The sequence below is a fragment of the Dasypus novemcinctus genome, chromosome 17, assembly GCF_030445035.2.
Source record: "Dasypus novemcinctus isolate mDasNov1 chromosome 17, mDasNov1.1.hap2, whole genome shotgun sequence".
Taxonomy (NCBI): domain Eukaryota; kingdom Metazoa; phylum Chordata; class Mammalia; order Cingulata; family Dasypodidae; genus Dasypus; species Dasypus novemcinctus.
In genome coordinates, this window is record NC_080689.1 from 97,216,869 (window position 1) to 97,231,641 (window position 14,773).

General features: G+C 39.2%; 1 gene segment (V, D, J or C); it reads right to left on the bottom strand.

Annotated features, from left to right (window-relative positions):
• Positions 1 to 2,908: 2,908 nt before the first annotated feature.
• Positions 2,909 to 3,495, bottom strand: LOC131273839 (immunoglobulin kappa variable 1-39-like). The segment is given in 2 exon segments: positions 2,909 to 3,225; positions 3,409 to 3,495. Coding segments are annotated over 2 exon segments (366 nt in total).
• Positions 3,496 to 14,773: the final 11,278 nt, after the last annotated feature.

Genomic DNA, 14,773 nt, shown 5'->3' on the forward strand with positions numbered 1-14,773 from the left:
ACCTGTGCTTGTCAGGATTATAACTTTATATCATATTTGGAGGACAATAGCAGGGACCAGAGGAAGGGAAGGAGAAGGGGAAGGAGTCAAAATAGGAAAGTTTAAATAAAGGAGGTAAAGAGAAGAGGTAGTTGTCCATCAGGAAATAAAACACTTTGAAATGGGCTTTCATTTCATCTTTTGGAGCATGAAATAGGCATCAGAAGAATCTAGAATTAGTCTGCCAGGTGGTAAAAGACATGTGGTGCAGTCAACCCAAAGTCAGGTTGATGGCCAGCTAAGAAGCATGTGAAGGAGATCGAAGACAATTGAGCCTAGAACACACAGACCTCAGGGGACCTGCCAGATAACTAGACACCAAGAGTAGGCCCAGATGAGTCAGCCAGGCCCCCATATGAACAGACTGCACCGCTCACCAAAAACTCAACAGCTAACACTTTATGATACTGGTTTTGGGCATGCTATCTTACATGACATTGGTGAACTGATATATTTTCATTTTTTAAATTGTTATTCATTCTAAGCCACAGTCTCCTCCCCAGACCAGATTTATTTTTTAACCTAGCACTAAAAAATGGCCTAGTGTATATTTTTCAGATGTGTTTTTTTCTCATCAACTACAATGATAGGAGGGATCTTTGCAACTGAGAGAGGAACCACTTAATAAATGTTTCTTGATTGAATGCATGATGTGGATTAAATGAATAAAATACCTCTTATTACTAAGAGTAAGAGCAGTTATGTATGTCAGAGTGTTTGGTGTGTTCGCCTCTGGTTTTATGAGACATTTGGTGAAACTAAATTTCATCCACCAACTTATGATGAAATTTCAGAAATAATACTAGAATATCCAGAGTTTTTCCACTAGCACACTGAGAATAATGTGTTAATTACAGTTTATCCAGTGATGGAGATGTGGCTCAACTGACAGAATACCTGCCTACCACTTAGGAGGTGCAGGCATCAAATGGCCAATTGGGTGAGCTGTCCATGGAGCACGGCCATGGAGCACGGCCATGGAGCACGGCCCATGTGCAGTGCTGATGGGCACAAGGAGCGTCAAGCCACGCAGGGTTGTCCACCATGTAGGCGAGCCCAATGCACAAGGAGTGCTTCCTGAAAAGAGAGCCACCCATGCAAAAACAGCACAGCCTGCCCAGGAGTGGCAATGCACACACAGAGAGCTGATGCAGCAAGATGATGCAACAAAAAGAGACAGATTCCTGGTGCCACTGATAAGAATACAAGCAGACAGAGAAGAATACACAGCAAATGGATGCAGAGAGCAGACAAGGGAGGGGGGTGAGAGGAGCAAAATAAATTTTAAAAATAAATGAATAAAGTTTATCCAAAGTGTGCAGGTTACAGCAGATTTAAGAACCATGAATTTCTTCAGTGCCAAAGGATGGTAAGAGAAAAAGTTGACAATTGGTCAAAGAGTTCAGAAAGAAAGTTGTCACACATTTCTAGAAGGTTAAAGTTGAAGAATTAGACAGTTGCCATGAAAAAATGAGAACAGTTGAAAGAGATGGAGAAAAGAAAAAGGGCCTTACAAAAGGAGGCAGACATTCATTTATTCTATAAATATTTGGATAGAGACTGTTCTAGTTAGCAAGGCTGAAATGGGCTGGCTTCCACAAGAGGTATTTATTAATTTACAAGCTTACAATTTTGAGGCTGAGAAAAATGTCTAAATCAAGGCATGATCAGGCAATGCTTTCTTCCCAAAGACCAGCTGCCACTGATGCTAGAATCCTCTGTCACATGGCAAGACACATGGTGGCATCTGTTTATTACTTCTGTAACTTACACATTTCACTGCTTCAGATTCTTGCTGCCATGGCTTTCTCCTTCTTTGTCTGAATCTCATTCTCTAATAAATGACTCAAGTAAAGGGACTGAGACCCACAGTGATCCAGGCATGAACTTAAGTAACCTACTCAAAGATTTCCACCTACAATAGGCTATATCCACAGAATAGATTCCCCTTAAGACTCTCCTTTACTGAGGTCCATACTGCTTCACACCATCAAAAATACATATATTCTATTTGCATTTTCTTTTTTAAATTGATGGAACATACAACATTAAGTAATGTTATAAAGACTAAAATTATATATGTGTCATTTCAAATATATGGGAACAAGATGAAGTAAACACAGACCATATAACAATATGGAAAACATTCCATTTTTGGCAAGTTTTATGGTTCAACCATTTTAAAAGAGAATATAGAAATAGGGTGACATCGCAGAATATGAAGCTCACTGGAAAATTTTATACCCAAACTGCAATCAACATATGTCATTGGCTGAACATCATCCCTTATAATCTAAGAATTCTTCAATGAGTATAGAATATTAAGGAACACACTATTACTATTTTATGGTAATAAGAAATGAAAATAGTTATTTAAATTAAAAAAGAAGCTACTGTAGCAAATCAAGTCATCTTTTGTGACACTTTAAAGAAAGGCTTAGATGGCAAAGTGTACAGGGAAGGAAAGCGTAAAGGAGGATAATGACCTTCCACAGGGGAAGTTTTGCTTATGAAGGATCAAGGATTTAATCTTGGGAAGCACCAGAGTTGGAGGAAGATGGTGGAGAAGGAAGAAGATTGAAGGGATAAGGAAAGAAAGAAAATGATAAATTTTTAAACATTAAGGAGGTACAATGAAGAGAGATTCAATCCACCAGTTTGTGAAGGTTAAAAGACCCCCGGCTAGAGGGTCAATACACCCTGTTACTAGATCTGGCTAAGAGAAAAAGAAATTTCAATGGTAACATCCCCTAAAAGATGTGTTTATTCAGTCTGATGGAGAAAGCAAACATATTCATGTCTATTTGAAGAGGAAGCAGCTGGTGCTGCAAGACTCACTGCCCAGCAGCCCTGGAGAGGAGGTTTGTGTTCAAGGTTGAAGCACTGTGGGAGGTCTGCTGTTATCCTGCTGACAGTAATACTCTCCCAGATCCTCAGGCTGAAATCTGCTGATGGTCAGAGTGAAATCTGTCCCAGACCCACTGCCACTGAATCGATCAGGGACACCAGCGGCCCGGTTGGATGCATAATAGATGAGCAGTTTAGGAGCCTGTCCTGGTTTCTGGTGGTACCAGTTTAAGTAGCTGCCAACACTCTGACTGGACTTGCACTTGAGAGTGACAGTCTCGCCTAAAGATGCAGCCACAGAGCCCGGAGACTGTGTCATCACGATGTCCCCACTGGCACCTGCAACCAGAAAAGAGCATTGATCATACATTAAGTCACAAATGTATAAAATATATATCTAAAGATAGGTTTTCTTATTTATTATGTATATTCAGGTCTGCTTTGGATGAAATGGTTTGCTCATTCTGCATGTTAAAACAATTCTCCAGGTTTATAAAGATAATACTCTTCTAAACCTCTCACCTAAGGCCCAGAGCACCAGCAGGATGAGCAGTTGGGAATGTGACATCATCTTGCTTACTCGTCTGATGCACTAAGGCCTCATCTCCATGGAACCTGCATTAATAGAGCTCTGAGCAGACAACCAAGTCCCAGAGGAGTCTATGCAAATGAATAGAGAATATAAAGTCAAACGTTCCTGTGCAGTGAGTTGTAAAGATAAATAATGGAAGGGGATAAAAATATCATGACCACAGGAAATGTAACTACACTCCAGCAAAAGACGAGAAATCAACTTTACAACCAAAATTTTCAACTGTATTTAGCACAATTCAGAAAATGAAATATTTTATCAACAATTATACTCTTTCAAATCACCTGCACTCATCTTGAAAAGAAAAGAAATTTGTAAGAAAATAAATGCATCTGTAAGTGTAACATCATAACTTAATTAAATGTTATAAATAGGATGCCAAAACCTAGGTGGAATACATTCATATCATTGGATAGATTAAAAGGTAGTGCACGTGTTGTGTATCTATCTCAGTCTATTCTTAATTTTAAACAGATATTTGAAGCTCCTCTTCAACATCCCAAAGGAACCTCACTTAATATATCCCAAACTAGTCCTCTGTATTGCCCTTAGTACAGTATTACTCCCAGAAATAAGTCACCAAATACTTACAAGTTACCCTTAGGATTATCATTTTTTTTTGTCTTTATTTTTTTAATGTTATATTAAAAAAAAATGAGGTCCTCATATACCCCACACCTCCCTCACTCCACTCCTCCCCCCATAACAACAACCAGGGAGAAGACTATCATTTAAGTCAACCACTTTCTAAAATCACTAGTGATTTGGAGTCCTGAAGTGTAACACCTCCACCTAGTGGTCATAACTAAAATGGCTTCAGCTCCCAAGGTCTGATAGAGCATTTCTTCGTTTATTCCTACCCAAAACTAATGATATTTTAGAATTATGCAATGACAATATCATGAACACTTCTAGGCATAGGACATTAAATTATGAACAAGTAGAATGATTCGTTTACTGGGACGTTACACAACAAACAAGTAACATTTCTGCAGCCACTACTAACCTGCTTCTTTGAGATTTCCTCCTCTGAGCTAAGCAGCTTCTCAGGAAAGGTAGGGCCATGTGAACCTGGTCCGTTTCAGGATCAACCCTCTGCATGAACAGTCAGAGCTAAGAGAAAATTTAGGACACTTTAACAATTGTATGGGTAAAAAATGCTTTGATTCTCATAAGTATAACTTTTCCTGCAGACTTTTTCAAAAGTTCCTAAGAGGTTTTCCTTGACGGGGAATGTCCTAAGGCATGTATTGTTCTAATTCTAATTAATAAGTTCATTTTCTGTAGTTTGTCTCCTATGAGAACTTTACCTTAGGACAGGGTGCCCTCCCAGCATTGAGGAATAGTAGTACTGCAGATGCCCACATCATCAGAGAAGGCATTCCTTCTCATCTACAATCCACCCTGTTCTTAGAACACCAAGTATCTATGTTTACAAATATTAATAATTCAGTTTTGCTCTTTACATTCATGTCTTTTTTCTCCTCTTCCATGAAGTTGCATTTAATATACATTCTTAAGTTTGCTTATTTTGCTTGAATTTCTACTATTTAATTGATAGGTTTCCTGCATCCGTGCAGTATAATTCCCTTCCCATTCTTACACACATTCAAAAATTTAAAGTTTTCCTGGATGACAGGATGATAAAAAAGGATGTCTCATGCAGTGTAACTGCCCAGAGGGGTCCACCTAAACGTGGAGTAAGGAAATATTGTCTTCAAGTAGGGGACAGTTGGCCTAATGCATGAAAGGAGGAGGGGGCTGTCCTTTAAAGCCCAGGGAAGAGCACTTCAGAACATGAAGAGGACTTGGGAAAAGATGGTCCTGGGTATTTAAGAAAGACTAATGAAACAGAGTGTGAAAGCAGAATGGGGCTGATCCAAGGGGAACATTAATTCAATGAAAAGTTTGAAGCTTAGGTTATGTACTATGAGAATCCCTGGAACAAGAGTTAGAATTAATTTTTCATTTTAGCAGGTAATTCTGAGTCGTTTTACAACCAATAACACCCCAAAGATGCAAACAGAGTGGAAGCCACTAACATTTCAGTGCAGCTGAGAAACTAGCTTTTCTATCATCTCCTTCACTGAAGTCATATAATGATTTTTAAAAGTTTGGAATGTATACTTCTTAGTGTGACAGATATGGACTCAGTTGCAGTTTCCCTACACATGGCTCTACTATCCCTTCTATTTGAACTTAGAGTTAATATTAGAGCTGATAGGTGTATGCCCAAGAGACAAATCTTTGTGCTGTCCATGGACCAGTTGTAACTGTTTATCTCAACTTTTAAAAACAACTATTCTCCTTTTTCTTTTTTTATTGCTGCCTAAAAAGGTTTTGTGGAGGGTGGGGTAAGATGGTGGCTGAGTGAGCTTACCTGATGGTCTCTCCTGCAAAGAAGCAGCTGGGCAGCATTGGAGGTTCTCCCGGACCAGGCTGTTTCATCCTCTGCTGCCTCATTTCTATGTGAATTGATTTTGGCTACCTACACTATCCCCTTTCCCCTACATCTTGATATCCTCCATCATCTATTGTCTCTCCTATATTCCACCTCCCTTTCTTTGATCAACAAAGTGTCTAACTCTTAATTTCTAATACCTTTGTTTTGTTTTCTGTCTGTTATCCACTTTTTTTTGACTTTATACTCCCTATTTTTTTAAATTATTTATTTATTTTTAAAAATTACATTCAAAAAATATGAGGTCCCATTCAAACCCACCACCCCCACCCCCCACTCCCCCCACAGCAACACTCTTTCCCATCATCGTGACACATCCATTGCACCTGGTAAGTACATCTCTGAGTATCACTGCACCCCTAGTCAATGGTCCATATCATAGCCCACACTCTCCCACGTTTCATCCAGTGGGCCCGGGGGGGATCTACAATGTCCAGTAATTGTCCATGAAGCACCACCCAGGGCATCTCCTTGTCCTGAAAATGCCTCCACATCTCATCTCTTCCTCCCATTCCCCAAACCCAGCAGCCACTATGGCTACTCTTCCCACACCCATTCCACATTTTCTCTGTGGACATTGGATTGGTTGTGTCCATTGCACATCTATGTCAAGTGGGGGCTTAGATTCCACATGGATACTGGATGCACTCCTCCTGCTTTCAGTTGTAGACACTCTAGGCTCCATGGTGTGGTGGTTGACCTTCTTCAACTATAGCCTTTCTTTTCTCTTTCCCTCTCTCACGAAAATACTAGCTTTATAATTCATACCATATTCCTCCCATATTGTCGACTACCTCATTATAGGTACTCTGCCTACTGCTATAACTCTACACAATGTACACAAATCTAATATCCCTCCTCCCAGATCTCATATTGTTGCTCTGTTAACATTTATTACCAATACTACTTTACACTTTTTCCTTGCTTACACAATTGCCTTTCCCTGGCCCTAATACTTTCCTTTAAAGTGAACTCAACCAGCAATAAGAAATTAGAATAAGAAGAACAAAGTGACAAAGAGAAGATACAACACTTACGCAAAAACAACAGCTAATTAATTCCCAAGACTAGACAAAGAAGCTAAGGAACTGATTGAACCTGTCAAGATAAAATGATGACCAGACAGCAACAAAAATCTACAAAACAAACCAGTAATCAGGAAAATATGGCTGAATCCAATGAACAAACTAAAATTCAGGAAGGGGAGTAGAACGTCACACAAGTAATGAAAGATCTCAGAACATTTATCACTGACAAATTTAATGAAGTAAAGGAAGAGGTTAACAACATGAAGACAACACTTGGAGGGGAAATTGCAGACATGCCCAAAAAGATAACAGATATGATGGCAATGAACACCACAGTTCAAGAAATCAAAAATACACTTGCAGCAAATATCAGCAGACTAGAAGAGGCAGAGAAGAGAAATAGTGATGTGGAAGACAGTACATTGGAAATCAAACAGATAGTAGAATTGGTCGATAAAAAGATAGAAAAAATCCAGCTGGGACTTAGGGACCTGAATGATAATGCAAAATGCTCAAACATACGTATTATAGGCATCCCAGAAGGAGAGGAGAAGGGAAAGGGGTCAGAAGGAGTGTTGTAGGAAATAATTGCTGAAAACTTCCCAAATCTACTGAAAGGGACAGAAGTACATATCCAAGAAGCACAGTCCACCCTAATCATCATAAACTCCAACAGGCCCACCCCTAGACATATACTTGTCAAATTATCCAACGCTCAAGAGAAAGGGGAAATTCTAAAAGCAGCAAGAGAAAGGAAAACCATCACATACAAGGGAAGCTCCATAAGATTAAGTGCTGATTTCTCATCTGAAACCATGGAGGCAAGAAGGCAGTGGTATGATATAGTCAAGGTAGTAAAGGAAAAAATTTTCCAACCTAGAATACTCTATCCAGCAAACTAGCATTCAAAAATGATGGAGAGTTCAAAATATTCACAGATAAACAGAAACTGAAAGAATATACCAACAAGAAACCTCCCGTTCAAGAAATTCTAAAGGGAGTTCTGCAGGAGCAAAGGAAAAAACAGGACAGGCAGAGTTGGAGGAGAGTGTAAGAGCAACAAAAAAGACAAAAAGAAAAGGGGGGGGGAAGCAAACAAAATATGACAAACTAAAGTCCAATCAAAATATGGCTAACACAAATAATTCCTTGAAAGTAATAACACTGAATGGCAATGGATTAAAATCTCCTATCAAAAGATTCAAACTGGGACATTGGATAAGGAAATATGACCCATCTCTATGCTGTCTAAAAGAGACACATGTTAGATCCACAGACTCATGGAAGTTGAAAGTGAATGGTTGGAGAACAATCATACAAGCAAACAATAACCAAAAAAAGGCAGAAGTAGCTATATAAATATCAGACAAAATAGACTTTAAATGAGAAACAATTGTGAGAGACAAAGAAGGATACCACATTTTAGTGAAAGGGACAATCTGTCAAGAAGATTGAACAATCATACATATTTATGTTCCTAACAAGGTCGCCTCTAAATATGTGAGGCAAATGCTGGAAAAACTAAGTGAAAGAATAGATGCATCTACAATTATAGTGGGGGATTTTAGTACACCACTATCAACTCTGGACAGAACATCTCAAAAGAGAATCACTAAAGAAACAAAACATTTCAACAGTATATTAGAGGAGCTGGATCTAATAGACATATATAGATCATTACACCCAAACAAGCAGGATATACATTTTTCTCAAGCACACATGGATCATTCTCCAAGATAGACCATATGCTAGGCCACAAAGAAAGGCTTAATGAATTCAGAAAGATAAAAATCATACAAAATAATATCTCTGATGACAGTGGAGTGAAGCTGGAAATTTGCAAGGGTCAGAGGCCCAGATTTCACACCATGATTTGGAAATTGAACAGCACACTCTTAGAAAAACAGTGGGACAAAGAGGAAATCTCAAAAGAAATCAATGACTACTTTGAAACAAATGATAATGATAACACAACATACCAAAATTTATGGGATGCAGCAAAAGCAGTACTGAGAGGGAAATTTATAGCCATAAATTCATACATCAAAAAAGAAGAAAGAGCAAAAATTGAAGAACTAACTGCTCATTTGGAGGAATTAGAAAAAAAAATGACAAAGTAATCCAACAGGAAGAAGAAGGAAGGAAATAACAAAGATAAGAGCAGAACTAAATGAAATAGAAAATAAGAAAGCACTTGAAAAGATAAACAAGACCAAGAGCTGGGTTTTGAGAGGATCAACAAAATTGACAAACCTTTAGTGAGACTAACAAAGAAAAAAAGAGAGAAGATGCAAATACACAAAATAAGAAATGAGAAAGGAGATATCACCACTGACCCCACAGAAATAAAGACTATCATAAGAGGATACTTTGAAAAACTATATTCCAACAAAAATGACAATTCAGAGGAAATGGAAAAATTCCTAGAAACACATAAGCAGCCCATATTGATGAAAAAAGAAATTGATGATCTCAACAAACAAATCACAAGGAAAGAGATAGAATCCGTCATTAAAAACCTCCCAACTAAGAAGAGCCCAGGGCCAGACGGCTTCACAGGTGAATTCTAGAAAACATTCCAGAAAGAACTAACACCTATCCTGCTGAAACTATTCCAAAAAATCAAAACAGAAGGAACATTGCCAAACTCCTTCTATGATGCCAACATTACCCTAGTACCAAAGCCAAACAAAGACACCACAAGAAAGGAAAATTACAGACCAATTTCTCTAATGAACCTAGACGCAAAAATACTTAACAAAATACTTGCTAATCGTATTTAACAACACATTAAACCAATTATATACCACGACCAAGTGGGATTCATTCCAGGTATGCAAGGATGGTTCAACATAAGAAAATCAATCAATGTAATACACATATAAACAGACTGAAGGGAAAAAAATCACATGATTATATCTATAGATGCAGAAAAAGCATTTGACAAAATACAGCACGCTTTCTTGATAAAAACATCCCAAAAGATCGGAATACAAGGAAATTTTTTGAACATGATAAAAAGTATATATGAAAAACCTACAGCCAACATTGTTTACAGTGGAGAAATCGTAAAATCCTTTCCTCTAAAGTCAGGAAAAAGACAAGGATGCCCACTGTCTCCCCTTCTATTTAACATTGTCTTAGAAGTACTTGCTTGAGCACTGAGGCAAGAAACAGATATAAAAGGCATTCAAATTGGAAAAGAAGAAGTTAAAATTTCATTATTTGCAGATGACATGATCCTATACATAGAAAACCCTGAGAGATCTACAACAAAGCTTCTAGAACTCATAAATGAGTTTAGTAAAGTCGCAGGTTATAAGATCAATGCGCAAAAATCAGTAGCATTTCTGTACACCAATAAATGAGTAAGATCAGGAGGAAATCAAGAAACAAATATCATTCACAATAGTAAATAAAAAAATCAAATATTTAGTAATAAATTAAACTAAAGATGTAAAAAACTTATACACTGAGAACTATACAAGACTGTTCAAGGAAATCAAAGAAGACCTAAATAAATGGAAGAATATTCCTTGCTCATGGATAGGAAGACTAAATATTATTGAGATGTCTATCCCACCAAAACCGATCTACGCATTCAATGCAATCCCAATAAAAATCAACACAGCCTTCTTTAAGGAACTAGAAAAACTAACAATGAAATTTATTTGGAAAGGAAAGAGGCCCCGAATAGCCAAAGACATATTGAAAAAGAAAAACAAAATTGGAGGAATCACACTACCTGACTTCAAAACATACTACAAAGCTACAGTAGTGAAAAAAGCATGGAATTGGCATAAGGAGAGACACACAGACCAATGGAATTGAATTGAGAGTTCTGATATAGAACCTCATATATATAGCCATATAATATTCGATAAAGCCACCAAACCCTCTCAACTGGGAGAGGATGGCCTATTCAACAAATGGTGCCTGGAGAACTGGATATCCATATGTAAAAGAATGAAAGAGGATTACCATCTCACACCTTATACAAAGATCAACTCAAGATGGATCAAAGACCTAAATATAAGAGCCAAGACCATAAAGACCTTGGAAAGCAGTGTAGGAAAACATCTACAGGACCTTGTAATAGGAAATGGCTTCATGAATATCACACCAAAAGCATGAGCAGCAAAAGAACTAATAGATAAATGGGACTTCCTCAAAATTAAAGCCTTCTGCACCTCAACGGAGTTTGTCAAGAAAGTAAAAAGGGAACCCACACAATGGGAGAAAATATTTGGCAACCATATATCTGATAAGAGACTTATAACTTGCATATATAAAGAACTCATATAGCTTGAAAACAAAAAGATAAACAACCCATTTAAAAAATGGGAAAAAGATTTAAACAAACACTTCTCCAAAGGTGAAATACAAATGGCCAAAAAGCACATGAAAAAATGCTCCAATCTCTAGCTATCAGGGAAATGCAAGTCAAAATGACAATGAGATACCATATTACTCCCATAAGATTGGAAGCTATGAAAAAAACAGAAGAATACAAATGCTGGATGTGAAGAAATGGGAACACTCATCCACTGCTGGTGGGAATGCAGAAGGATCCAATCATTCTGGAGGACAGTTTCACAGTTTCTCAAAAAACTAACCATAGATTTGCCATATGACCCAGCAAGACCACTGCTTGGTATATACCCAGCAGAACTGAAAACAAGGACACAAACCGAGGTATGCATACCAATGTTCATAGCAGCATTGTTCACTATCGCCAAAAGTTGGAATCAACCCAAATGCCCATCAACAGATGAGTGGATCAATAAAATGTGGTATATACACACAATGGAATACTACTCGGCTGTAAGAACAAATACATTACAAACACACATGATAACATGTATGAATCTTGAGAACCTTATGCTGAGTGAAGCAACCCAGGCATTGAAGGACAAATACTACATGACCTCAATGATATGAAATAAGCAAGCTGCCTCAGAGAGCTAGAGACTGGAAGATAGGCTTACAGAAAATTGGGGGGTGGAGGAATGATGTGAGCCGACATCTGCAGGGGTGAAATCTATGATGAGCTTGTGGTAAGTATGAGCACAAAGAAGAGATAAGATGGGGGCAAGGGGTTGCCTTTGGGTGGGGCTTTGCAGGTTTGAGGGGGGCTGGAGATGGGAGGATGGGTAATAGTGCCCAAAAAATTGGGGGGAGGGAGGGGCAACATACAAACATAGGAGAGTGTCGGGTGTTGGTTGAGAGTAAAATGTTGAGAAAACCGTATCAAAATATAATTAAGAGGGTTACCTGTTTAGGATGCTCAGAGGGGATGGTCTGACACAAGACAGACTCCTGGGGAATGTCTGAATGCTCATTTTGCAGGGTGGGTTGTACCACTGGATAGAGACCCAAGTAGTGAGAGTGGGGGTGGACCCAATCCTGGGGAGGACTAATGCCATCAAAAAAGAGGGAACTGTATCTCTCGAGAAAAAGGATGGCTCCCAGGACATTAGGGCAGTTGAGCAAGTCATGCCCTGAACACTGTTGCAAGTATCTCTGGATGTGGCTCCTCGGGAAATGGAGATTGGCTGTAGCTGTGGGCCCCAAGGGTAGGGGAAAATGGATGTTGAATGGATGGAACCAAGGTAAATGTGGGGGTAAGAGAGGAGTTTCACGAGCGTACACAAGGATGGACATAAAGCATGCAATATTACACCAAAAACATATAGGGGACGACAGACTAATAATGTAAACCATAATGTAAAACATAGGATAACTAAAAATTTAGAAAACTGTATATCCTAAAGTATGGACCACAATGTAAGCACAGATGTCACCTTGTTGGAAAGCTATTGTCTCAGAGTCTGTACATCAGTTTCAGTAAATATGATATGAATAAGTTAGAAGAATATCACTGTGGAAGGGAAAAGGTTTTATGGTGGATGTGTGGGAATATTGTATATTGTATATATGAATTATTGTGATCTAAGACTCTTATGAAGAGAAACTCAATAATTAGGAAAAAAGAAAAGAAAAAGTTAGTATGTAGAATTTTTCCAAATCAATAAGTATTGTATATCTAACCTTTAAACCCATCCCTATATTCCATTTTACTAGTAAGGGATCCTGACGTTATATTGAGCTTCACTTTTCAGGAAGTTTTGGATCACAGAGTGGTTAAACAATGGCAGCGGAGGAATACTGGTATAGGATGTTTTTGACAAGTGATATATGGTTGACAGGGAGTTATACAGGGCATGTGTCCAGGGTGCATGGAAATGTTTCGATGTACTCATAGTGGAAACAATTAAAAATAACAGCTGGGGGGGTACTGGGTTCCTGGCCAGGGGTCCTCTGTCGTGGTCCCTAGGGGAGCAGTGTCAGTCCCCCAGGTGCAATGGTAAGGACCAGGAAGGAATGAGGGTCCAACAGTGAACCCCTGATACTAATGACTATGCTTGTGAGCCTATATGCCTGAAATAAGAACAAGGCCTAGAGCAGCACTGTGCCTAGGAGTTTCCTCCTGACAGCCTTCATATTACTCAAATGTGGCCAGTCTCGAAGCCAAACTCAGCATGTAAATGCAATGCATTCCCCCCAGCGTGGGACATGACACCCGGGGATGAGCCTTCCTGGCACCAAGAGATAACTACCAAGTACCAGCTGATGACGTAACTAGAAAATGACCTTAAACTAAAGGTTCAATGTGGACCCAGCAGAATCTCCCTGTCTACATATAATAACAGGAGTTAAAAATGCTGTTTGACCTAAAGTAAGGGGGAAATGGAAAAGATAAATGAGTTCATATGGCTATGAGTTTCTAAAAAAGAGTCTGGAGGTTGTCAGAAGGATTGTCCTTATGCACACCTGAGCAGAGTCTCAGAGACAGATAAAGTAGATACAACCCCAGATATTGGTCCTTTTGAGGCCTAAAGAGACCCACAGGTTCTATGGTCATGGCAGATGGGGTTCACTGCCATGCCAGTTAGCCCTTCTATGGAGCTGGTGTTTCTGCATGATGGAGCTGGACTCAGATGGGATCTCTTTTCACAAGCCTTTCATGCTACTTTACTGGAATTGTAGTTGGTGCTGGGATTTAAGATATATCTAGGGGATTTGAATCTCTGGACTGACAATATGATAGCCAGGCCCTGAGCCTCAACAGCCTTCAGCTCCTACACTCTGATTTATTGGACTTACCCCACTCAGCTAACATGGAGTTGAAGAATGTCAACCCCCACACCATGGAGCCTAGAGTGCCTACAACTGAAAGCAGGAGGATTGCATCCAATATCCATGTGGAATCTAAGCCCCCTCTTGACATAGATGTGGAATGGACACAACCAAGCCAAGGACCACATGAAGTAGGAATACAGTAAGGATCAGAGTGGGCTTAATGATATCCTATTCATGAACTATTGTGGTTAATAATCGAGAAAATGTGGCATTGGTGTGGAAAAAGTGGCCATGGTGGCTGCTGGGTGCATGGAATGGGAGGAAGAGATGAGATGTGGAGGCCTTCTCAGGACTTGGATTTGTCCTGGGTGGTTCTCCAGGGACAATTGCCAGATGTTGTATGTCCTCCCATGGCCCACTGGATGGAACGTGGGAGAGTGTGGGCTATGGTGTGGAACACGGGATATGGGGTGCAGTGATGCCCGGAGACGTACTCACCAGATGCAATGGATGTGACGTGATGATGGGGGAGAGTGTTATTGTGGGGGGAGTGGTGGGGTGGGGGCGGTGGGGGTGAATGGGGACCTCATACTTTTTGAATGTAATATCTTTTAAGAAATGAATAAATTGAGTAGAATTTGGGAGGAAAAAAAGAAATGGTAT